The sequence below is a fragment of the Salvelinus namaycush genome, chromosome 22 (genome assembly GCF_016432855.1).
Source record: "Salvelinus namaycush isolate Seneca chromosome 22, SaNama_1.0, whole genome shotgun sequence".
In the NCBI taxonomy this organism is placed as follows: domain Eukaryota; kingdom Metazoa; phylum Chordata; class Actinopteri; order Salmoniformes; family Salmonidae; genus Salvelinus; species Salvelinus namaycush.
In genome coordinates this window covers 15,972,606-15,998,049 of record NC_052328.1, presented here as the reverse complement: position 1 = coordinate 15,998,049, position 25,444 = coordinate 15,972,606, and the positions used below count along the sequence as shown (strand labels likewise).

Genomic DNA, 25,444 nt, shown 5'->3' with positions numbered 1-25,444 from the left:
GTCACTGAGCTCTTCAGTAAGGCCAATCTACTGCCAATGTTTGTCTATGGAGATTGCATGGCTGTGTGCTCGATTTTATACACCTGTCAGAAACGTAATTTAAAGGGGTGTCCACATAGTTTTGTATATGTAGTGTATAAGGAAGTGGCTCAGGTAGGCACAGGTAGGGCCTTATTGTTACAATAGTTACTTTAATGTGCGAAGAAACATGACAGTTGGAACACACCTGAGAAGGAGAATACCTTTGAACAGTGAAGGGGTTGCAGGTTGGTGTTGATGGTGTTGGAATTCCTCTTCATTTTAATCAAACATAGGCTCGGCATTGGCCAACAAAATCAGTAGGCAATTCGATTAACCATATAGGCCTATTTAAGTGAACTTGAGTGCTTGATTTCCTACTCTTCGACATTAGACAGAAACGGACTACTCATGAGGAAGAGTCTATAACGTGCACTTCGGTGAGCAAGGGGTTAGCGTGTTCCCTTCGCATCTAGACTGTGCAGACCTAAAAATATCCTCCGCCAGTGCTGGATCAACTGGGGCAGCAACACCGACGTGAATCCCGCCCCGACATTTAGCCTAAATCAACTAATAGGAGGAGCATGTAGGCAACTAACTCTACAGTGGCGCAAAAGGCCCACGATAACTACTTTAGAGCAGAGGCGAGTGAGTGGGTCGGGTTTCAGCTGTGCAGAGAGCGCTCTGGTGATCTTGCAGAGATAGAAGGCTAGATAGACTGTCGTCTGGGACACTGCAGGACCGCTTTGAAGATCTCGTCAAATGGCAACGCTGAACCACAAGGCAAATGAATAAAGCTCTTTTCAAATCGGACATGACTTATTGATTGATCCAAATCTACAGAATGCCTCATAATACTTTGATATAGACACTCATCTGAATATAGTAAGGTGGTTGGAGAAGAGGACAGCTGCAACTTGCCCAAGGCAACTCCCCTGTCAAAAGTTAGGTCGTAAGGATATATATCCCTTACAATTCGCTTTCCACCTTTCTCCCGATGAATGTTGGAATTTCGTTGTGGATAAAAATCTAATAAACACAACAAACATGGAAGAAGATCAAAAGTGGGGAGTTGCTGGTAGAAGTGTAGGCAGGACTTGCAGTGAGCACCCTTGCAAAAAACGCTTTTGGAGGAATTGGAAAGATTTGTCTGGTATAACTGTCGGCATCGTATTCTCTGTATTGTCTCTTGGATTTTGCATTCTCGTTTACCTGAGAACCTCGGAGCTTCAGTCCAGGATCCTAAACTTGGAAAAACAGAGAGATACGCAGCTCTCCGCGTGGATCTCACTCGAGCAGGTGGAACCAGTTATCTTTGGCCGAATAGATCAGATTCTGGAAGAGGTAAGGGTTATGGCCAGATTATTCCACATTAAACATGTATTTATCCACATTTTGTACTTTTGTAGGCTTACTTACTGTAGCATTGTTCAAATTATTAGGCTATAGGTTATGAAAATGTTTTTACACACCTGTGGGGAAACATATTTTAAATGACTATGTATCCATTCCGTTAGTCATGCTACTGAAAATATTGATGAGCCTACTTTCTAAAAATCATATTGTGTATTTTGTTTACATATCTTATTTTAAAGGGCATGGATAGGATGCGTAGCCTACCCCGCATATCGATGTCTCTCACTCATTCCATAAGTGGTTGAAGCAGCGGCAGTTCCGATTGGTATTAGACCAGCTCATGTTAACATGCACGAGAATATAATGTCCAAAGTTCAAATAAGTTTGTTTATAATACTTTTTAGCAAGAAAGATATTCATTTTCGGATACATATATTTAATATTGCATTTAATCACATGCACTCTCATTGGCTACCTCTAGACTCCGATGGAATAACACATGCATGGAACAGCGCGTCACACCCATAGCGCGCTGGCTTTAGTTCAAAGTCTAGTTTATCCCTAAATTGAAACCGAATGGGAGGAGAATTTGCGTACGTCTTTGGGACATCACCATGGTTTAGATAACAGGACTGTGAATGACCCTGGGATCCCGTCTGTTGTTTTACAAGCTGCTTTTCAACGCGCCCTTGCGCTGGCCTTTAATTGACCACTTCCACAGCTATACCAACAACCCCGTATCTTGTGATTGAAGTCCCGCAGTGCCCCTGTTTTCCCTTCCCTTGTTTACTTTAGCCTACCTTTGTTTGTTATGTTCCCCTCCACTTTTACTCGGGACATCATTGTAAAGGCACTTATTGTAGAGACAGCAGTGCACCTCAAAGGGGTGCATAAGAAGACTCTTTTTTTTCCACTGCAATCACGGTCACCACACTATTTTTAGGATACAAATGTATGTGTTCCTATAGAAAATTAACAACACAGATTGTATCCTTGAAATCCAAGATGAATAATAGAGAAACCTCTCACGGTGCATTAGACAAGATAGCCTACAGTGAAAGTGAATATCAGCTTTTGGAATTTGCCGACTTGACATTGTGCATGTCACAAATACCCAATGATCTTGTAGGTTTGATACATTGCTTATCATTATTGTAGTTAGTGAATATCTGCTATGTAGCAATGAGCTGGTGGGGCCCATAGCCATAATCTTCCTCCAGTCTTTCTGTTTAGATCTGTTTATGTAAATTCACATTATTAATGTGACGGAACAGCAGATGTGAACGCTTTTAGCTGACAGCTTTTGCCTGTTTCACACAACACATTCCAGAGCCTCCAACTGTTTTTTATTAATTTAGTACAAGTTGAAATCCTCTCTGGAAAATGTAGCTGCACAGGCCTAAATTATTACTCACTATTCACATTCAGATTTTTGAGGTAATATTGCATACATTATTGGATAATGTATGTGGTTCATGTTTTTGTACTCTAATTTTTGTAGCTCAAATAATATACATATTTCCTGCTCTGTATCTCTGTATTGCTCTGAAAAAGCACAGCTGTATGGTAAAAATGACTTGTGAGCTTCTTTTCTATGCAGTTTAAGCCACTCCTGTAGAAATATAACATTTATTCCACTGATTGAAACACAAATCAAGAGTCTTGAGAGACACTCATTCCAAAAATTCTCTGACACCCCCTGAACACATCATTATGTCACCCTAAAACTGGCCTGTTCAACATTAAAATTGACCACAAAGTGTTCTCCGTAGGCTTGACAGAGGCCTAGCGCACATTTCTCCCTCTTCAAGCTCGTGTGAGTTTCAGTCCAGATTCCGAGGTGTAGAAAAGTGAGAAATACGTCTCCCCTTGCCTGGGTTTCCTCGCTCTGGTCCCTGCTGGTCTGTCACCCCACAGTGTGTAAACTAGATGTGGTGTTGAGGTGCTCTGGGCAGCCCGACCATTGCTGAGCACTGAGCAGACAACCACCTGCCAACTCTCTGCATGCAATCTACTGCTGCAGTTCGATAGAGCAGAATGCGCCAGCAGAGTAGTGGGGATAAATGCTCCATGTACTAATAAGACAAGGTAATAAAAACAACACACTCTAGGGGACGCCTCTGTGCTTTCTCAGAGTAAAGTTGCATGATAGAGTCAAAGCCATATACTGTAGGGCTGAGGCCGAGACCGGAGCTCAACCTCTCACTGTGATTTAGCAGTAAGAGGGTTCGGGTCTAAGTGAAGGATCGGGGCTGAGACTTCTGTAGAAGTGGATAAGAAGGAACTCTCTACCTTTCTGCATTATGGAATCACTTTACAATTCTCTTCTTGTATATCAATATTTTGGATACCAAGCCATTTCCAAACAACCACAGGCTCCAAGGAAAATGTTGTGTATTGTAGATGTGTACTCTTAGGGGGGGAAAAGGTGCTATCTAGAACCAAAAAGGGTTATTCAGCTGTCGCCATAGGAGAACCCTTTCCACAGAGGGTTCGACATGGAACCCTAAAGAGTTCTACCTGGAACCAAAACGGGTTCTCCTATGGGGACAGCTGCATAACCCTTTTGGAACCCTTTTTTCTAAGTGTGTATGGTAGAGTTAGGGTCCTTCAGCAAGCAAAGAAGTTCCTTTACAGCTCATTTAACAATCTACACCTGTGGATCTTTGGCGTGTCCGTTGTGTCCGTAGGGAGCAGAATTTATAGAGGGCAAACGAGTGTGGAGATTAATCTCTTTATGACACATGGAAACAACGCAACGATTGTTGATTAGAACAAAATGATCAATAATGTACTTTATGTCCTGGTGTTAAATGATTTAAGACCATGTGACTGATGATACCAATGTGTTAATGGCACGTCTGTTAGAGAAATCATTGAGAGTCAAGTGGGGTATCGGTTTCACAGCAGAGCTATGGAGAATACGCCCCAAAGTCCCTCAGTCCAGTAACAGAGATGTAGCCACAGGACAGGGGGACAGCGCTCATTATAGTGCCTCCATAGCAGGGCCCCTGGGCAGCAAAGTCAGAGGGTCTTAATATTAATCTGACTTTGGGATTGTAAAATGTTTTGTCATCCTTTTTAAAATAGAATATTAAAACCAGATCAAAAACTCTGGCATCGGGTTACCATTAAAGTGGGGAGGCAGAGAGGCGGAGAATGTACCTTCCTCTTTACCCTCCCTTTCTCTCTCCCCTTAACCCAAAAGGAGCGAGAGCCTCAGCTGCCATGTCTGCACCATAACACCTCACCATCCGTCTATCCACATCATGATGCCTGTTATCACTCTCAAGTCAGTCAGCTAGTAAAGAGACCACCCTATTCATTCTTAATCTAAATAAAGATATGCCTGTAAATTTGGTTAATATTGGTAATTTGAAGCCCTGTAATTACATATTTTTCTTCTCCCAGCAGACTTCTCTATTCATTGAGATTTAAAGTGGCTGTGGTTGTCAACTGTGATCCTTGATGTGGTTTCGGAAGCTTTTAGTGTTACGTGACAGATGAGATTCAGGACCATCAGCACTACGTATTGTCTTTTTTTTCTTTCCATTATCCAGGTGGGAGAATTCTTTAGAAATGTTGGTATTTCGTTTATTTAAAGTTTTACTTGGCATTTCAGAGATCAGTAGAGAAAATGCCTGGAGAACATGTATCTCTCATTATGGCTGGTCTTTTTTTAAAGAGATCACCAGCTGAGTCCGAGAGAAAGGCTTGCCAGTATCAACTAAATACATTCCTGGACCCATTCATGATTAATTTAAAGTCGGTTTGGAGAAATATGTCAAAAGCCAGTTTGAGATTGATTTCGCATGAGAGTTTTGAATGACGGGAGCGCTTTACTTCCAACCCTATGTTATCTGGAGCCAGCCAGCCACATTTTAGGAGCATGTCTGGCTGGCTTGACATGACCGTAACAGCGTATTCCCATGCTGACCTGAGTCAGTGATATGTACGGAAGAGCTATAACACATTCATAAATTTTAAGTTGATACCAAGAATGGATTCCCTTTTCCATGACCAGTTTACTCCACTCCAGAGTCTCTAGTGCAGTATCTTGGTTAGAGGCCAGATAGGAACATTGAGGTAACATACACAGTACGTTTACTGTACCCGATGCTTAGAATGACAGAACAGTCATAACTATAACATGTCAACTCCAGCACCTGTTTGAGGCCTCTAAACAGCACACGTGGCATGCCTCTGATAGTAAGTACTATGAATGGCCCTGACTGCTATGCAGTGGGACAGTACTGGAAGTTCTGTCCCACTGCATTAGTTTATCTAATGAGGTCAATTGTCCAACTTTGATACCTTGATTAAAGATGAGAGGGGTCTTTGTCATTTGATAATTAGGTCGATGTGCTTTTGAACTCTGATTCATCACCATCCACAGGCTAACATTCTCTTCCGTTTTTTTCCCCCCACGTGCAGAAATTGGCGGCTCGACTTCCCAAAACACGAGAGGCCAGAGAAGCACCCCATAGCTGCGTTTGTCCACCAGGTAAGCCTAAGCCTCTGTCCCGCCAACTCTCATCTCTGATCCCTCACACTTGACTGATTCGAGCACACCTCAACAGCTGTGCTCAGGCGTAATCAAGGGTTTTATCCACCGCGACTAATCTGTGCTGATCAAATCCTGCTTAAATGGGTCACTACCCTGAATATGTAAGCGTGGGAGGGGCGTTTACATTTGGCAAACCGCTGCTGTAGGGTGGAGGGTTGAGTAGGGATAGTGAGATCTGTGTGGCCTGGTGCCAGTCTGCTTCTGCTCTCTTGACAACTTCTTATGGAATTGTAGACAATGACAATGGAGTAGGCAAAAGCACAAACAGATCTGGGTTCAGGCTACCATACAAGGATCTTTAAACATCTCTAAAAGCATACATTTTTTGTGTATAATGGTGTTCAATGTTTTCTTTATTAGTGTGATATTGATTGTGGTCATTCACTGCACTTAGGTTGTCAAATGGGAACAGTGTGCAACACTCATGCCATAAGCGAAAGATGAGAGAAGGAGTTTAAATGAGATTATCTCAGTTGCCTAATAGCACTCTGTGCATGTAAGGACACTTTTATGATTCACTGCTGATTGATGTTGGATACTGATACCTTGTGTGCATGTTTGTGCATGCTTCTGTTGTTGAACGTGTGTAACTGACAGCCATTAGAGATACGAAGCAAACCATGCAAACACTAAAAACGTCACAGCAAGGTTGGAGGGTGAAAAGACAAACAAGATCAAAGCAAGTAAGGGAAGATTTTATAGATGCAGCAGCTATGGCACTACCGCACAATGCAGTATTCATTGTCTGAGTTTTAGGAGGGGCAACAGATGCAAGGATTCAACAGGTTTTACTGGTATATACTATGTGTACACTTGATACTGTACATGCCAAATCTTGCCATCCTTTTGCACGTGCCCTCAGGCTAGCTTCATTATGACGACAGGTGTATGTGTATTTTGGGCACAGTTGGCAGTGGTTGGCGGCGTAGGCATTTTGTGTCACATTGGGTCATGATGCAAGCTGGTGTGACGAGGGCATTCCTAGGCCGCACGACAGGGCACGGCAGCCCACTGATAACTAGCCACATCCGCTACACAACTAACCCTGTAGTTATGGTATGGGTGGACTGAACGGAACAGCAATGACTGTCAAGAAAAAGCATTCATATTTCTTCCATTGGAAAACCTATGCTACAGAGAGTTGTGCACCTACAGCATATATTCCATTAGTACCAAACATTCTGGAACATCTTAATTGGGGCTGTTAGCAAACATGAAGCATTGTGACTGACAAGGAAAACTTGTTGTTACGTGGAGTGGAACAGGGGAACCCAAGAGCACACTCAGACGAGGAAAATGGGATGAAGTAACCAAGGTATTTATTGAAACACAGGGGGAAGATGGAGTGCAGGTCAGGGGAAGCTTGGGTGGGTTGCAGGGAACCAGGTGCAGAGGCTGAGGCTGGAACAAGAGGGGTTGGGACAGGGTAAGCAGGTCCGGATGGGAATCCAAGGGAGTAGTAGAGTGGTGAATCCAGGACAGAGTAGCAGGATGACGAGGTGTGGGACTGGAGACAGTGACCAGAGTCAGAGCGGGCGGAACTGTAGCGGAGAGGAAAACAGTGTCAGGCAAGGAAAACAGGCACAACAGGATCTGAATAGTAACAAACGGCTAGAATCGTAGACTGACTGAGCAAAGATCACGATCTGGCAGCGTGGAAGTGGCAGAGCTGAGTATTTGTAGAGGTCTTGATTATGGAACAGGTTGCAGCTGGTGGGGATCTGCTCTGACTCCAGCACACCTCTCGCCGCCCACACACAGAGAGAGGAAGAGAGTACTGGGGGAGTGGCGGCAGGTCAAGGAGACACAGGAGGAGCAGTAGAGGGTGTGGCAGGAGCAGATGTAACACTTGTATTGGTAAAGGTTCTTCTGTCACTAAGCCCACCTGCTGTTTCTCTGCTCAAGCCCCCAGGTGTCAGTCATTAAGTAGTAAAGAGTGTGTGTGTGTATGTGTGTGTTTGTGAATGAGTGGGCCTATGCGGAACAGGCCTGTGAGAACCAGCGGAGGTGAGAGCGTACACACATTAGTGCTAATTGGTCTTGTCAATAGGATGTCAGGGTCTTAACTGACCGGTAAGTGTCTTCGGAGGTTCCGTGAAAACCAGTTAAGGTGGACGTGCTGTCAGAGCTTCTGAGAGCAACCCTTTCTTTTCAGGTGTGAGAGCCTTTTAACTGGAGCCATCCCAGATGGCTTGTGTTTTATGGCCTGGGCAGACTGTTTGGCAGTTTCTGGTCATTCATTTCAAAAACTGCTGTTAAATGTACATCTGAGGCCTTGTTTCCATTTTTATTTTGGAAGTTTTTCAAAATTTTCTCAAAATGTATGTTTTCTAAGTACATTAGGCTAACCATTCCTGAATATACTTAATGTGAAAATGTACTTTTGGTTTGCTGACCTAAGCTGTCAGTGTATGAAGACAACAGTTCCAAACAGTAGCATAGCCAGACATTTGTTGGTGGGTGGGCCTGCAGAGATTTGGCTGCCCCTCCCAAAAATTATAACAAAATAAAGATAATTAAAGCTCAAATATAGGTGTGTTGACTGGGATAAAGGCACTGGATCATGAGCTGTCTTGTTTAATAAATGAACAAATGAAGTAGGCAGTGGCATGTCTAGTGGTTAGGATTCTGCACTCTCATGGCCATGGTCTGGGTTCGATTCCCGGTCAGGGAACTAATCTTTGGGGCGGCAGGTAGCCTAGTGGTAAGAGCGTTGGGCCAGTAACCGAAAGGTTGCTAGATCGAATCTCCGAGCTGACAAGGTAAAAATCTGTCGTTCTGCAGTTAACCCGCTGTTCCTAGGCCGTCATTGTAAATACATTTTTGTTATTAACTGACTTTCCTAGTTAAATAAAGGTTACATTTAAAAAATGTAGCATATAGCCATATAAGCACCATGACATATGCCTCAATACAGTCATATTGGGGGTTTGGCTTTCAGTTAGTTATTTTGGCCACCCATCCCATGAGACTGAATGTCATTGCAGTTCTGCTGGAACCATGAGGCAAATTCTTTCCTATCCAGGATGAATGTGTCAACCGCTCCACCCCTCCTGCCACCTGAGTGCAGATGTCCATAACCTGTAATACATTACGTAGATGGAAGGGACTTCATCACCTACTGGAGAATTGAAGACAGAACCTCACCCAGAGAGCTGTGCGTGTCAGGGTGTTAAACAGACAAATCCTTAGATTTGGGCAAATAGACCATAAAAATGGAAATGCCATTCTAGTTCTGGTTAGACAACTGAAGTTGTAATCTACACACAACATATTTTGATTTGTTAGGTTAAGTGTAGGCAATCAGTGTTTATAAGCACATGAATATGATATTTACATCAGAAGATGTTTTGTCTTTGTAACACGAACACATCCATACATTTTTGTTGTTGATGTATCTACAGTCAAGCTGGACGATGTTTGTGTAATGTCCACATGTAGCCTACACCTATAGGGATATTAGTTATGGGATTTGTCTTCCGGGAAAGATCTAACAGTGGACATAAGGAGAGACGAGACCAGACAAACTAGCCAGCATATTGTGTTGTAGGACAGCTGAGCTGACTGAGGACCGCAGGCATTCAACTCGCTGTAGTTGATATCGTTTCCACACTAACATGTATTTACATGACATGATGAAACGTGGAAACCAAGTTGCTAGCTACTTTAGTAGCAATGCGTTGTAGAACGCGTGTCTTATGAAACATTCCAGACACCGACTCTCGCTATCTTGCCATAACTCAATTGACAGAGAAATATACGCGAGATAGGATAGCCAGCTGCAGCTATCACCAAGCTATGCTAGCTAGCTGCTGTCAGCTTGGCTAAACACAAGGTCAGCGCAGGCTTTAGCCTACACATGGAACTGAATTAGCGGGCTATCTCGAGATGGTGAGTCAGTCAGGAGGGGAGAAGTCCTCAACTTGAATGGCAAAGACACACCCAAGAAACACCCACATCAAACCACACCCCCAAGACCACTCTTGTTTGCCTTCGGGAATGGCTGCTAGCAATTCTTAATGGTCATTGATGAAAAACAAGGCCAAATCAGGAAGTGCAGTCGCCCTTTAACAATAACAGACGCCCAGGTTCGGTTCATCAGGACAGTGTGGCTGTTGTCCCTTTGCAGCCTGCCACCAGGATTCTGAAGCAATGCATTGTGGGATATGTGTATGTACAGTGCCTTCTGAAAGTATTCATACCCCTTGACTTATTCCACATTTTGTTGTGCTACAGCCTGAATTTAAAAAAAAAACATTTATGGAAAATTAAATACAGAAATATCTAATTCACATTAAGCATTCACACCCCTGAGTCAATTGTTTGTAGAATTCCCTTTGGCTGTGATTATAGCTGTGAGTATTTCTGGGTAAGTCTCTAAGAGCTTTCCACACCTGGATTGTGCAACATTTGCCCATTATTCTTTTCAAAGTTCTTCAAGCTCTGTCAACATGAAGCAGCCACCACTGTGCTTGGAAATATAGAGAGTGTCACTCAGTAATGTGTTGTATTGGATTTTCCTCCAAACATAGCACTTTGTATTCAGGACAAAAAAGTTAATTGCTTTGCCACATTTTTTGCAGTATTACTTTTATTCCTTGTTGCAACAGGATGCATGTTTTAGGATATTTTTTATTCTGTACAGGCTTCCTTCTTTTCACTCTGCCAATTAGGTTAGTATTGTAAGTAACTACAATGTTGTTTATCCATCCTCAGTTTTCTCCTATCACGGCCATTAAACTCTGTAACTGTTTTAAAGTCCATTGGCCTTATGGTGAAATCCTTGAGTTGTTTCCTTCCTCTCCGGCAACTGAGTTATGAAGGACGCCTGTATCTTTGTAGTCTGGGTATATTTATACACCATTCATGACTTCACCATGCTCAAAGGGATATTCAATGTCTGCTACCAATAGGTGTCCTTTGCGAGGCACTAGAAAACCTCCCTGGTCTTTGTGGTTGAATCTGTGTTTGTAATTCACTGCTCAACTGAGGGACCTTACAGATAATTGTATGTCTGGGGTACAGAGATGAGGTAGTTGTTCAAAAATCATGTTATACACTTATTGCACACAGAGTGAGTCCATGCAACTTATTATGTGACTTGTTAAGCACATTTTTACTCCTGAACTTATTAAGGCTTACCATAATAAAGGGGTTGAATACAGATATTTCAGCTTTTAATTTTTAAATCAACTTGTAAAAATGTCTGAAAACATGATTCTACTTTGACATTATGGGGTATTGTGTGTAGGTCAGTGACAAAAAAATCTAAATTTAATCAATTTTAAATTCAGGCTCTGGCACAACAAAATGTGGAACAAGTCAAGGGGTGTGAATACTTTCTGAAGACAGTGAAAATATGGCTATACAGTGCTCCCAGTGTCCATCCTGGCCCTGCCAATCAGGGCAGCACACAGTGTCCATCCTGGCCCTGCCAATCAGGGCAGCATACAGTGTCTATCCTGGCCCTGCCAATCAGGGCAGCATACAGTGTCCATCCTGGCCCTGCCAATCAGGGCAGCACACAGTGTCCATCCTGGCCCTGCCAATCAGGGCAGCACACAGTGTCCGCATGGCTCCAATTATTTTGTTTATTTAAGTAGTGGTTGCTGTGTTGACTGAAGAGGAACGCTTTCGTCCTGAAGAGCTCTCCAATTGTCCCTCAAATGTCAACAGATGGAGTATTTGATTGATTGTGACCTTGTTGTCAGCTTCACTTGACTGAAAGGAACTACTGTTGAACTACAGCTTCACTTGACTGAAAGGAACTACTGTTGTACAGCTTCACTTGACTGAAAGGAACTACTGTTGAACTACAGCTTCACTTGACTGAAAGGAACTTATCATTGTAAACTCTGCATAGTTGTCCCTTTGGTGCAAAGGTGGTAAATGCAGTATGTACGGTGTGCTGTTGAGTGGAATCTTTTGAACTGTGGTCAGAGTGAGTACTTCACTCGAAGGACACTAGGCATTAATTACGGCTTGACATGTTTGTGAGAAGTTGTAAAAAAAGATCCTCTCGTGGGACATGCTAAACGGAGCTGGGTAGTTAGCATGCTTTAAACATTTCACTTTTCATTTACGCTAAGTATCATGATTATGATATATTTTTATAACAATTTGTGACTCAACTCCTCATTGCCGTTATAACACTGACGACTCTCTAATGTTGTCTAATACCAAGTTCCTGGATATAAAAAGTCAGACATGGCCGATGGCTGAATTGTGCCCATGAATCGTCTGGGTATGCGGTGATGTGTACTGTACATCCCTGAGTGTCTAATAAGCATCACATGCTGCCATAGCGAAATATGGCGAGGGGGTCAGTAAGACCCTCCATGTGTCACCTTCCCATTACCTCATGTTAATGGTCACATGTTGACCAACGCCAAATAGAGCGATGGTCGTATTCTTAGCAGCATGGATTAACGTATTTCACAAAACCTTCGGCTCTGAGACTGTTGTTTTGGTTGGCTGGACATTCACAAATTGTTATTTTTAATGGCTTGGATGTTTGTGGTGTTTATTCTAGATTTTGGAAATGTGTTAGCTGAACTATTTCACATAACTGTGGTGAATTGATTATCACATTAAAGTCCCCAGTTGCATTAATATGATTTTATGAATATGAAAATAACACATTCGCTAATGTATGTAAATGTCTAGGTAATTCAAGGAGAAATGCTCATAAGCATAATGATAATGTGAGATGATCTTGGTAACAGGGACAGCAGGAAGTTTCATGTCACAGTCAGATAAACAGAGAGACAAAGGGAGTGAAGCATTTGTGTTGTTTCATGCGTGGACGATACAGCGTGTGTATGTTAGCCCTCTGATTTATGGGTGTAAAAATGTGTGTGAGTATTTATCGGCTCTGTCGTCAACGGTGTTTACATTGATGTCTATGCCGTCAGATATGGTGACTTTGTGCACATTTGTAGCAAATTAATAACATTCATGTGTATATATACAGTATACATGTATATCAATATTTCAATAATTATAACTATATTGTGTATATATATATTCATATTTTGTACCGAATGAATACAAGTAACTAATAATCTGTCAAAGTGTAGGAAAATGTCTGTGACAGGGAGATTGATCCAGGCCCTTGTTCCAAGAGTTGACTCCAGAGCTGACTTGAATCAACACATTGTTGGCACTTTCTTGGATCTAACGTCCGCAAAAAGAGAAAAGAGAGAGAGCGAGCCCACCCCTCCCCCTCTTGTCATTTGCATTTCCGCTTCATCAAAGAAGCTAACTCCCTGGATTTAGCTGGTTTGTGGCTTGAAATCACAACAGTGACCAACATTGAGCTAGGAGGGATGGGAGGGTGTATGTACGGGTAAAGGGGGGATTCTATCTTTGGAAGAGCATGTCACTGCCACTGGTTGGACAACATCCTGGGACAGGCAGGCCAGAGCGGATCTATCATCTCCACATTGCTTTGGAAAAGAGCAGGGCGCGAGCTCTTGTCCCATCCATCTGGGAGGATTAATCCGGTGAAAAAGGGGGAATGGGGGATAGCAGGAAGGCGGCAGAGGATAAAGGCCTTTAAAGTCGGCATCCCGAGAGGGAGGAAGCGGGCTTTGACAGTTTACCTGGCCGGGGTCCGAGGGGAATCCATATCCAGAGACAGAAGAGGGTGTAATCAGAACCCCTTGCCACAGGGCGGCAGCCTGGCATGGTTGGCATAGCTGACCCCTGCTCTACCCCCTCACCACCAACGCCACCCACAGAATCCAGGGCAATGAGGGAGCCAGCCAGGCAGGCAGGCGCTGTCACCCACTGTCCCTCACACAGCCACTATCTGGCCTGAGGCTGGGCATGAAGACAAACGCACAGCACTGCACGACACACACAGAACTCTCTCCAACACTACCCCCATATGATACATTAGCATAATGCATATTCTTTATTTCCTTGTATTATTTTGTTTACGATATTAAGAGAGAGTTTATTTGTATTTATATTGTTGTTATTTTAGTCATTCTTTTTCAGATGTTTAAAGTACAGTTTTAAATGCAGATGTTAATCTTGTGTTAATCTTGTGTATCAAAATGAGTCAGCGTTCTGAAAAGACAGTCCATTCCTATTGAGTCTACATTAGCATGCTTGTCCATGAATCTAAATTGGACTTGTTTAGAGGAGGTGAAGGACCACTTGGGGAGATAACGCTATGTACAAACATTGTGACTTTTTTATTGCCCAAGGTACAAACACTTGTCAGTGTTGCTCCAGTGCCAGTTTCTCTGCAGGGTAGTGGCGCTCATTGACTAACTGGCACGCTGGGCACTCAGCGCATGCCTATAGCACGCTTGCTGACAGACCATTGCAGCTCCTGTGTGTGTGTGTGTGTGTGTGTGTGTGTGTGTGTGTGTGTGTGTGTGTGTGTGTGTGTGTGTGTGTGTGTGTGTGTGTGTGTGTGTGTGTGTGTGTGTGTGTGTGTGTGTGTGTGTGTGTGTGTGTGTGTGTGTGTGTGTGTGAGGGAGAGAGAGATCAGCAGAGAGTGTTCAGCAGAACGAGAGAGAGAGCAGCAGAGAGTGTGTTTGTGTGAGAGAGAGATCAGCAGAGAGTGTTCAGCAGAACGAGAGACAGAGCAGCAGAGAGTGTATGTGTGTGAGAGAGAGATCAGCAGAGAGTGTTCAGCAGAACGGGAGAGAGAGAGCAGCAGAGAGAGTGTGTGTGTGTGTGAGAGAGAGAGAAGCAGAGAGATACAATATGTTTTTTATGTTGTTTTTTTAACTTGCTTTTTGCCTGTGTAACCTCTGGTGGCAGTGCATTCCACAATGACATGGCTCTATACATAACTGCGCGACTCATTAAATCTGTTTTTGGTTTTGGTACAGTGAAGAAACCCATAGTGGCGCATCTGGTGGGGTATGTATGTCTGTTTGAAGTGTATGCAAATAGATTATACAAATGGTTAGGCATTTTCAACACAGAAATGTTTCTTAAAAAGACTAGAAGAGAAGTATTACATTTCTTCTCAACCCTCAACCATGAAAGACTATCAAGAGTAGCGGCCCAAGACAACTGCCCTGAGGGATGCTGCACTGTTCCATTTAAGAATACTTTGAGTTCTATTGGATAAGTAACTCTCCAACCATGTGATGGCCATAACAAGTGAGTTTTAGAGCGAGAGTGAGCAAGTGAGAAAGAGAGCAGCAGAAAGAAAGAGAGCGAGGGTGAAAGAGCGAGACGCTGGGAGTGAGCACACACATGGCACCTAAATTAACACGGTGCAGTAAAGCCAATGAATCCAGAGCCTCTTTTTTTTTTTTTTTAATACTCTCCCTGCAGATGATAATGTAGTTCAACAAGACCCCTGTTTGCCCTTATAAACAAGAGGTTTCCTCTAATCTTTGCGCTGGGGTGGGGGTGAAGAGGTCGTGGGGCTGGTTATTTAAGGAGTCCCCAAGTTCACCTTGATATCCCTGCTGACAGGAAGAGGGGTTGGCGGATCCACTTTCTTCGCCTGTGATTAGTTTTCAGCGCAGCTGCCAGTGTGTGGCCAAACTTGGGGAAGGCTGTCGCCTGCTACAGACAGAGACTAGATGAGGGATAAAGGTGGACAGAGAGCAGTCAGAGCACAGTAGAGCTAGCTGACCATCTGGTTTCTACATAAGTCTGGTCCTGACCAAAGAGCTTGCTGCCACTCGATCCCCCTCCCACTACTCCATCTCCAACAGAACACTCACATCCTAAACTTGTTAGCATCTTGTTTGTAGAAACATCACAGCCAACCTAATGCTCCAATCAGGTGGAAACGCCTTTATGGCTATTTGCCTTCCTACCAGTTATTTCCGTATTGAATTTGAGGAACGATTGAGCAAATAGAGTATGCTCTCTGCAATATTTGAAGATTGTTTTGCTGATATAAATACCAGTGAATCAGACTCTGAATTAGGGCTGGTGCTATGTACAGATAGGCCTACACTGTATGTATCCAATTTCACATTGGCTTTTGGTCTGTATGTTGTGTGAATAGGCTTTAAGAAATGCATGGTCATTCAGCTCGAGTTGGCCACCAAGAAGCACCAATTGTGCTGCTACAAATAAAAGCATGACAGGGAATACATAGAGGGGAAATTAGATGTAATACACTGAGCCCCCAGGACAATTGTAGTTGGATAGGAAAACAGAAATGCACCGTCTTAGCATGGAGAAGTTTAATAGTGGGTAGAAAACCCAATACAGTACAATGCCATTCTGCTACGATCTGACCCTAGATGATTAATTAAGGAATTGTTTACATGAATGTATCTCTGTATGTTTTGTTTTGTTGGAACATGTTTGTTGGAACAAGCCAAGGGCTGTAGACTGTAAATGTAACTGAGCTTGATAGCCAACACTGCAGCGTGCATAGTTTGCATTGACTTTGACAAATAAACAAAGAAATGGAGGTGCCATTAGATATGCAAAAGACCCAGCAGTATACCTAAATAAATCGCCCCTCTCACCGTTTCAATTATCCTTGACCATACAACTTTCAAACTCCTGTCCTGCATTCTCAGAGGAATACTGGAATACCAGGGCTATTTTCCGGTGTTCCGGAGAACATTACAGAAGTTTGGCCTGTGAACATTCATGCACTTATGCATGTGAAGATCTAAAAATTTAAAACTGAGCAAGAGCAAAGAATTTGATCATTTTCTTTGGATGGCGACCAACCAACACAAACATCTATGTTTCAATTTCATTTGAAATGTGGAGCGGGTTCAGTAGCTTTCCAGATGGCACAGAAGTTAGGAAGAACTCCCAATACAATACAATGGGACTCCAGTCTGAACAAAGCACAGATATCCGATAGAAACGCTCCAAGATTACTTCCATTGATTTTGAAGCAGACATCTCAGCCATGTTTGAATGCCAATATCGCAAAATAGCTGGCACTGGTCTGAGCTGAACTTATAAGATCTTTTTGGCTCACTGAACGAGTCACTCAAACTACAGTGTGTGTGTGTGTATATATGTGTATCTGAGTTTCTGCTGACACATTGGTCACAACCACAAACCTCAGACATTTGCCACCGATTTTGAGTCCCTGTGTGTCAAACTTGTTTCACTGTAACTATTCTAGCAACAGAAAATCTATAAAATGGAAGCCACATTCGATATGACAATACAGTACTTCTAAAGTCAGGCTCTGCTCGGAAAGGATTTTTATGGGACCATATCTGTTCTATCATCTGTATATGCAGAGAATTTCGTAACTTCATCATTTTGAGTTATGCATGAAATATAATAGCGCCTGAGAACTGCTTAGAACACAGAAAGGCTGCTGTCTTGGAAAGCTAATCATGTCCTAATTGGCGTCACGGCCGGACCCTTTAGGTGTGGTGAGTCTCAATGAAAAGTTATTGGTTGTTTAAACAACCCTGTGTTTTCAGTCATAGTGAGACGTATTTGTCAAGTAATTTTACTCTCCCTGTACGATGGAGATTATCCACATTTATCTAGATTTACAGAGTTCTTGCTGCCTGTTGCATTTGACAGTTTTAATGCTTCTGAGAATTTGCTGTGTCATGAATGGAAAATATCAACTAACCACCTCAACAGTTCGCTACTTAAACGTGACATATATCTTTCAACAATAACAACAAAATATTCCCCTTGTGGCTGTGCAGATAGGTTGATTATACCTACCTCATTTTATGAAGATACTTTATTCAATAATGGGCCAAAACGTGATACCATGTGTAATGTGAGTGTGTGGCCCCAGGCCCTAAGGGGCCCCCCTCTGTATGTTGGCACCGTTCACAGTGGCCCCTTCGCTCGCTCCAGACATCCTGTGGGTATCAGAGCAGACCACAGCCAGAGTACCACAGGGACCACGCTCTTATGTTAACAGAGCTGGGACGCCTGCCAACAGCAACATATTTCATTGAAATTTAGGGAAAACTGTATTTCCCTATTTCTCTCGTCGGCTACGGAGGGCAACGGTAGTTGGAATTGCAGTAGCTCATTTGCTAAAGGTCATGTATTACCTTTAGGAGTTCAGGCATAATTAGGGAGTTGAAAGTTTGGGCAAGAGGGGACACCGTACACTGGCGCCCCTCAGAATGGCTTCCTGCCACCTCCTGCAGATGGATCGCGTGAATTGACGTCTTTAACTGGGACAGCAGATTGGCCAAATGAAAGCGCTTGAGTGTTGATTGTTAATAAGGGCTATTAGGAGCGTGGATGAGTCTTCCTCTTGTCTAATGGGGCTGAAGAAGTGGGACATCTGCTTCCCATCACACTCTGATTGGGCGAGGGACTGGAACCTTGAATAATATTATATTCTGGTGGAAAAAGTCTCTCTAGAACTATCCTCCAATACCTCTGTTTGCCAGTATCCCTTCAGCTGAAACATCAACATCCAATAGGGGGGAGAGGGTGGTTTATTTACCATTTTGACTATGATGGATGTTGCCCTTCTCCTGAGGCCTGGAGAAGTTTCACATACGACTTTCTGTTTTACACTCTCTTGTCTGACACGTCTTGGTAATGATGATAGGATAATATACAGGATGAGAAGGCTGTGTCAGTGAATTTATTTCAGTGGTTGTTACCGTATTAGGTTCTGTTGACATGTGTAAACCTATCGTTCATTACCCATTCACCTCAAACCAAAAGTGCTGTGCTTTGAGTTCTGGAAAACCTGTGGAATGTTGAAACACAACTTCTGGAGTACTGCATATAGTGTACAGGATATGATGCTAGATCTGGGCCAAAAGTACACTGTTGTCTGTAATGCTTTCCCCTCAACAAACAAGAGATTTAATGGTTGCTAAGTTGCACCATGCAGTCAATATGAACAGACTTTGTGTACTCTCTCCACTTTTCAGCCCATGGAACAGGAGGCCCTCAGAAAGCTAGCAGCACTGGGAGTTCTTTATTTTCATATCCCGAAGAATAAGGCTTTTGGGAGGAGCTTGCTCTTATGTTAGAGGTGGAGCTCTGTGGAAATGTAACTCTTCAATGAATGTGACGTGACACCCTGATACCCTGTGTTGAAAATAGGATTTGAATGATCGACTGCATATTAAAGGGATCCGAATCAGCGGGATCCCTCTAATTTTAGGATTATGTTTCTTTTGACTGACTTATTCCAGTGCCTGGTGCTGCATATGCTGCATTTAAGCATACAGGCGAATGGTTTTAGAAATATATAAATGGCTAAAAGTATAGATAATGGTGGTCACATCAGAGAGAGCTATTTACGTTTCTGAAATTTCAGGCGTTTCAAAGTAAGGTCAAATCAATGACAACACAAACATTGGCATAGACGCACACACACACACACACACACACACACACACACACACACACACACACACACACACACACACACACACACACACACACACACACACACACACACACACACACACACACACACTATACATACACATGGATTTAGTACTGTAGATATGTGGTAGTGGTGGAGTAGGGGCCTGCTACAGGGAGGAGTACTCTCTCTCCCTCGAATCATGTCTATCTACGTGTCTACAGTATGCAGAGTATATTACAAAATGTTTGAATCAGACAGATATCAGATAGTGGTTCACTCACTCACTCACTCACTCACTCACTCACTCACTCACTCACTCACTCACTCACTCACTCACTCACTCACTCACTCACTCACTCACTCACTCACTCACTCACTCACTCACTCACTCACTCACTCACTCACTCACTCACTCACTCACTCACTCACTCACTCACTCACTCACTCACACAACTGTCATCATTAATCTAATGTTGGTGTCTCATCCCCCTCATAAGAACATTTGGTCTGAAGAGAATAATATGTCTATAAAATAACTCAAATCTGATCTGGACAACAGTGGATCTGTTGTCTGCAAATCATGATGCTTTTGTACGTGTACCTTATGGATGTTAGTAACTACAAGTACAAAAATATACCTGCAGAATTCAGTCAAGTAGCTTTGTTTTGTTGGTGATCTGAATTGTGTGTGAAGTCGGTACAACTTGTTACTGTGTTCGAGCTGTTTTGTGTAAAATGTTCACATTTATCTAAATTCAGAAAAATGCTTTGGGTGAACGGTAGCTATCAGTTGGCCTATCCATGGACTTCCGAGAGGCACAATGTTAGCGTTTCCTCTTTGGAGTCAAGGAGATTGAAGGAAAAGGTCAGGTCTTCATATTTCTCTCGAATTTAGTTTACTCTGCAGGTCTGTCACCCTTGCTCTTGACATTCTAGCCTTTTCTGGGTTCCTTATCGCTGAATCAGTGGAAGGAATAGAACATGTTTTACATTTCTCCTGCAATCATAATACAAAGATTTTTTGGTTTCATTCTGAGTTACACCTATGAGGTGTCATGCTGGATCCAACTGAAGTGCACTTATTGGAGTACTCTCAGTAGAGAGGTCAAGTTTGTGTGACAACTTCAATTCAAATAAATGATTGTACGTTCATTGGTTTTATTCACAACACTCAATTATCTTCAAAGGTAAATATCGGAAGGTTCGTTTACAAAAAAGGAGTTCATCTCAATCCGTCTTAATCCATCCGTTTCTCATTCAGCTATTATTTTAGTTCCTTAAGGAAACAATCATCTCTCCACCTTCAATGGAAGCTTTGTTGCTGTTTTGACTTGGAAGTAAGTCCAGAGTGCTTTGGATTCCTCTCAGGTCAAAGAATGCTCCTGCTCCCACGTATGAGCTACTTCTCCCCTTTTGTCTTGCAAATACGTTAGAGCCTCAAATCTCTGAGGTGAGGAGAAAAATGTGGAAGAGCTTTATGCGTTTAACAGGGACACTGGATCTCGTCCTGGCTGTTGATCCACCACAAGCACATAGCGGGGACCCTGGTTGACTAATAGGGTTAACTGAGAAACGCTTTTGCATTGCTGGGATTCCATTGTTACATGAGATACCAGTTACCTCAGAATTCTGCTCAGGCACAATTGGAGACAAAAAGTGTATCCAGGCCTCACATTTTGAGTATAGACTATCATTGTGACTGCATTATCAGAGGACCTGTTAAGGCCATCCCTAGCGGGGTCTGGCTATCTGTCCGTCCATCCATCCGTTTGTCTTATAGTGGTGTAGTGCTTTTTTTTTGTTGGTGCGGGAGCGCAAAAAAATATGTCGACGACGTCATCATTTCCTCAATCAAAGTTTGTACCGACAGATGTAGCCCATTGAATAGCCTATCTTTACAGGGCACTCCAACCCTGTTCCTGGAGCGCTACCGTCCTGTAGGGTTTCACTCCAGCTTACAGGCTAGGCTGGTAGCTATCCAGGAACATGGTTGGAGTGCCCTGTTATAGAATATGCATAAAATGCATCCTCCAATTGCAACATCTGCCTATGCCCACACATATTGTCTCAAGAACATGTTCTATTTTTAACACCCTCAAACACCAAGTTAGGTATACCTACTTTTAAAATAGGCCACCATCACTGTCCATCGTGAATGATAATTCTTCACGTTTTACCAGTGAAACTGCATCTGCGTGTCAATCATCTGATTGATCTCCATCAGTTTCATGGGAATAGCCTATTCATTTCCATCTACTTGAATTACTGTTTTGTGAGCAAATTAGAGCATATGGTGTTCACAAACCTATTAGCCTTTCTTTGTTTAAATCATGTTTAGTGGCTCTGTTGAGTTTTAGTGCATGAGAATATTTTGACTATTCAGCTTCAGCTAACCATCCTATAATCTCATTAGAAATGAGGAGGTGTTTTTGGTGTAAAAACTTTATAGGCCTACTATGCTATGCTATTATATCCTGTTCTGTTATGAGAACTAGACGTTTATCCATGTTTCTCAAATGTCAAATGTAGACGTTTTTAAGGTTAAGCTTAAGCATTAACTGCAGAATCTTAAGGTTGGAGAATCTGAATGGTTAAGGTAAGGGGTAAGGTTTGGGATAGGCTTAAAACAATACTCTCAAACAACTTTCTATCGCTGGATTCGAACTTGCAACCTTTGGAATCAGAGGCAGATACCCTAGCAACACAGTAGCATAACCGAAACCTACTTGAAGGTAACAGCGATTACTGTTGCCCCTAGTGGCCAGTTTCCACGTCATCTCCCGACGTCCTCAGGCATTGCTCAGATGTGGATGGATGTCGAATACTGCCTTGTATCACAGGTGACCTGGCTGCTAACTTTACTAAAGGAACCCGATTGTGAGAAATATTCTATTTCTAATAATAATAAGGGATGAGTAGGACTATTAGTCATAGCCAACAGATCTTGATGAGTGTTTATTTATTGGAGCGCTAAATAAACTTTGATTTGATTAGCTTGAACTCATGTTTACAATATACCCTATTACAGAATACAATTAAAAAGATAGGTGAACTATCAATTCATGTAATTTATTTACGTGGATTAAGTGATCAAATCAATTGACAAGTAGAGAACATAAATTATTAATATGTAGAATGGCAGGAAATTTGTTTTAAAACAGCCATAAAATCAAGCTTTTGGTGTGGTGTATTAATGCACTGCAATAAACTATAACCTAAAGGCATTATTACCTCCAACTTGGCCCAATTCACATTTCCAATTTCCCACCCTGACATACCAAGCTAGAAGGGCTCTAACAGGCCTCCGCAGTGCACACACAGCCTACAGTTCTTCATCATTCTCGCCACCGCCAGAGAGAAGACAGGGACGAAACCACAATTGACCTATCTCTAGGCTGCTGTAGCCTATATATTGGATTGGTTTGTCATTCTATCTTTTTTCATGGAATTTTTGTGGTAATTAAATAAAATTAATAAAAAATTGATGAGAATACATTTTCTGTGTTTTTTCAAATTGAAAAAAGAGAGGTAGCGCCGCTCTCTCCCCAGCACTACACACCTGATCTGCTAACAAACTCAAAAGGGAACTATTTGGAAACAGGACAGGACAGGCTATGTGGCGGAGGTCTGGGAAAGCGTAGCGCGGGAGATGAGGGTAGAGGTCAGAAATGTAAAGCGAGGTTAATCATTTCCCCAGTCCCTCTTACACACAGCAGAACATATAATGGGCTCTTATCAATTATAGGGCCTAGAAGCCCTAACCAGGGAAAGAGTTGTTCTGTCAGGGCTGCAGGCCTGTCAACAGAGCTAAGGCTTCCCAGATACCTGCCATCAAACCCACATCAAAAGACGGAGAAAATGCCTGGTTCGACTGTTAAAGGACCCGGTTCGACTGTTAAAGGCTCCATGCTCCTTGTTGGGAAATTACATGAAACAATTTGTGAGATCGGGAGGTCACAATTGACTTGGCGATTCCAGAAAAAGTAACTCAATAGTTATGTTGACTGATCTCATATAATTTGTCAATTTTCCAATTCAAAGTAATTGGATAGACATTGGCCTGCTTTTTAGCATGGCAGTAGTATTTTATAACTGCAATATGTACATTTGGACATCTTGCTACCTATGTTTTTTTATTGTGTTTGAAACCTCCCCTGCTTAGATAAATGGGTATGGGAAGGTGGGACGAGACAACAACGACAAAGACACAAATTGACTTCCTAGAGGGTCTTCACACTTTCTAGACTTTTCTCAATAATACCCTCAGCTACACATCCTGTACCTTTAGTATGTATTCACACCCCTTGAATTTTTCCACATTTTGTTGTGTCACAGCCCGCATTTAAAATTTATTCAATTTAGATTTTTTTGCCACTGGGCTAAACACAATACCCCATAATGTCAAAGTGGAATTATGTTTTTCAAAAAATAAAGAAAATGTATTACAAATTAAAAGCTGTCTTGAGTCAATAAGTATTCAACCTCTTTGTTATGGCAAGTCTACAGTGCATTCGGAAAGTATTCAGACAACTTGACTTATCCACATTTTGTTACGTTACAGCTTTATTCTAAAATTGATTACATACATTTTTTTCCTCATCAATCTACACACAATACAACATAATGACAAAGTGAAAAAAGGTTTTAGATTTTAATGTAAATAAGAAATACCTTATTTACATTACTATTCAGACCATTTGCTATGAGACTCGAAATTGAGCTCAGGTGCGTCTTGTTTCCATTGATCATCCTTGAGATGTTTCTACAACTTGATTGGAGTCCACCTGTGGTACATTTAACTGATTGGACATGATTTGGAAAGGCATACACCTGTCTATATAAGGTCCCACAGTTAACAGTGCATGTCTGAGCAAAAACCAAGCCCTGAGGTCGAAGGAATTGTCCGAAGAGCTTCGAGACAGTATTGTGTCGAGGCACATATCTGGGGAAGGGTTCAACATTTTTTACAGCATTGGAGGTCACCAAGAACACAGAGGCCTCCATCATTCTTAAATGGAAGAAGTTTGGAACCACAAAGACCCTTCCTAGAGCTGGCCGCCCGGTCAAACTGAGCAATCGGGGGAGAAGTGCCTTGGTCAGGGAGGTGACCAAGAACACAATGGTCCATCTGACAGAGGTCCAGAGTTCCTCTGTGAAGATGGGAGAACCTTTCAGAAGGACAACCATCTCTGCAGCACTCCACCAATCAGGCCTTTATGGTAGAGCGGCCAGCCGGAAGCCACTCCTCAGTAAAAAGCACATGACAGCCCGCTTTGAGTTTACCAAAAGGCACCTAAAGACTCTCGGATGATGAGAAACAAGATTCTCTGGTCTGATGAAACCAAGATGGAACTCTTTGGCCTGAATGCCAAGCGTCATATCTGGAGGAAACCTGGCACTACCTCTACGGTGAAGCATGGTGGTGGCAGCATCATGCTGTGGGGATGTTTTTCAGCGGCAGGGAATGGGAGAGTAGTCAGGATTGAGGCAAAGATGAACAGAGCAACGTACAGAGAGATCCTTGATGAAAAGCGTTCAGGACCTCAGACTGGGACGAAGGCTCACCTTCCAACAGGACAACGACCCAAAGCACACAGCCAAGACAACGCAGGAGTGGCTTCCGGGACAAGTCTCTGAATGTCCCTGAGTGGCCCAGCCAGAGCCCAGAATTGAACCAGATCGAACATCTCTGGAGAGGCCTGAAAATAGCTGTGCAGCGATGCTCCCCACCCAACCTGACAAAGCTTGAGAAGATCTGCAGAGAAGAACGAGAGAAACTCCCCAAATACAGATGTGCCAAGCTTGTAGCATCATACCCAAGAAGACTCGAGGCTGTAATCGCTGCCAAAGTTGCTTCAACAAAGTACTGAGTAAAGGGTCTGAATTATTATGTAAATGTAATATTTCCGTTTTTACCTGCTTTGTCATTATGGGATATTGTCTGTAGATTGATGATCATTTTTTAAAGTCCATTTTAGAATAAGGCTGTAATGTGGAAAAAGTCAATGGGTCTGAATACTTTCCGAATACACTGTAAATAAGTTCAGGAGTAGAAATGTGTCAAATAATAAGTTGCATGGATTAACTCTGTGTGCAATAATAGTGTCTACCATGACTACCTCATCTCTGTACCCCACACACACACAATTATCTGTAAGGTCCCTCAGTCGAGCGGTGAATTTCAAACACAGATTCCACCACAGTGCCTCTATTGATAGATG

General features: G+C 42.6%; 1 protein-coding gene across 14 annotated transcripts in view; it reads left to right on the top strand.

Annotated features, from left to right (window-relative positions):
* Positions 1 to 623: 623 nt before the first annotated feature.
* Positions 624 to 25,444, top strand: part of col13a1 (collagen, type XIII, alpha 1) — a 104,870-nt gene continuing 80,049 nt past the window's right edge. For 6 of the 14 annotated variants that reach the window (XM_038960486.1, XM_038960484.1, XM_038960483.1 and 3 more), the window contains exons 1-2: positions 627 to 1,362; positions 5,809 to 5,878. In XM_038960486.1, the coding sequence (XP_038816414.1) occupies positions 1,066 to 1,362; positions 5,809 to 5,878 (367 nt within the window). In that variant the 5' untranslated portion in view covers positions 627 to 1,065. Of the gene's footprint in view, positions 1,363 to 5,808; positions 5,879 to 25,444 lie in introns of all 14 variants that reach the window. The other 8 variants (XM_038960479.1, XM_038960478.1, XM_038960475.1 and 5 more) reach the window with 4 other exon arrangements.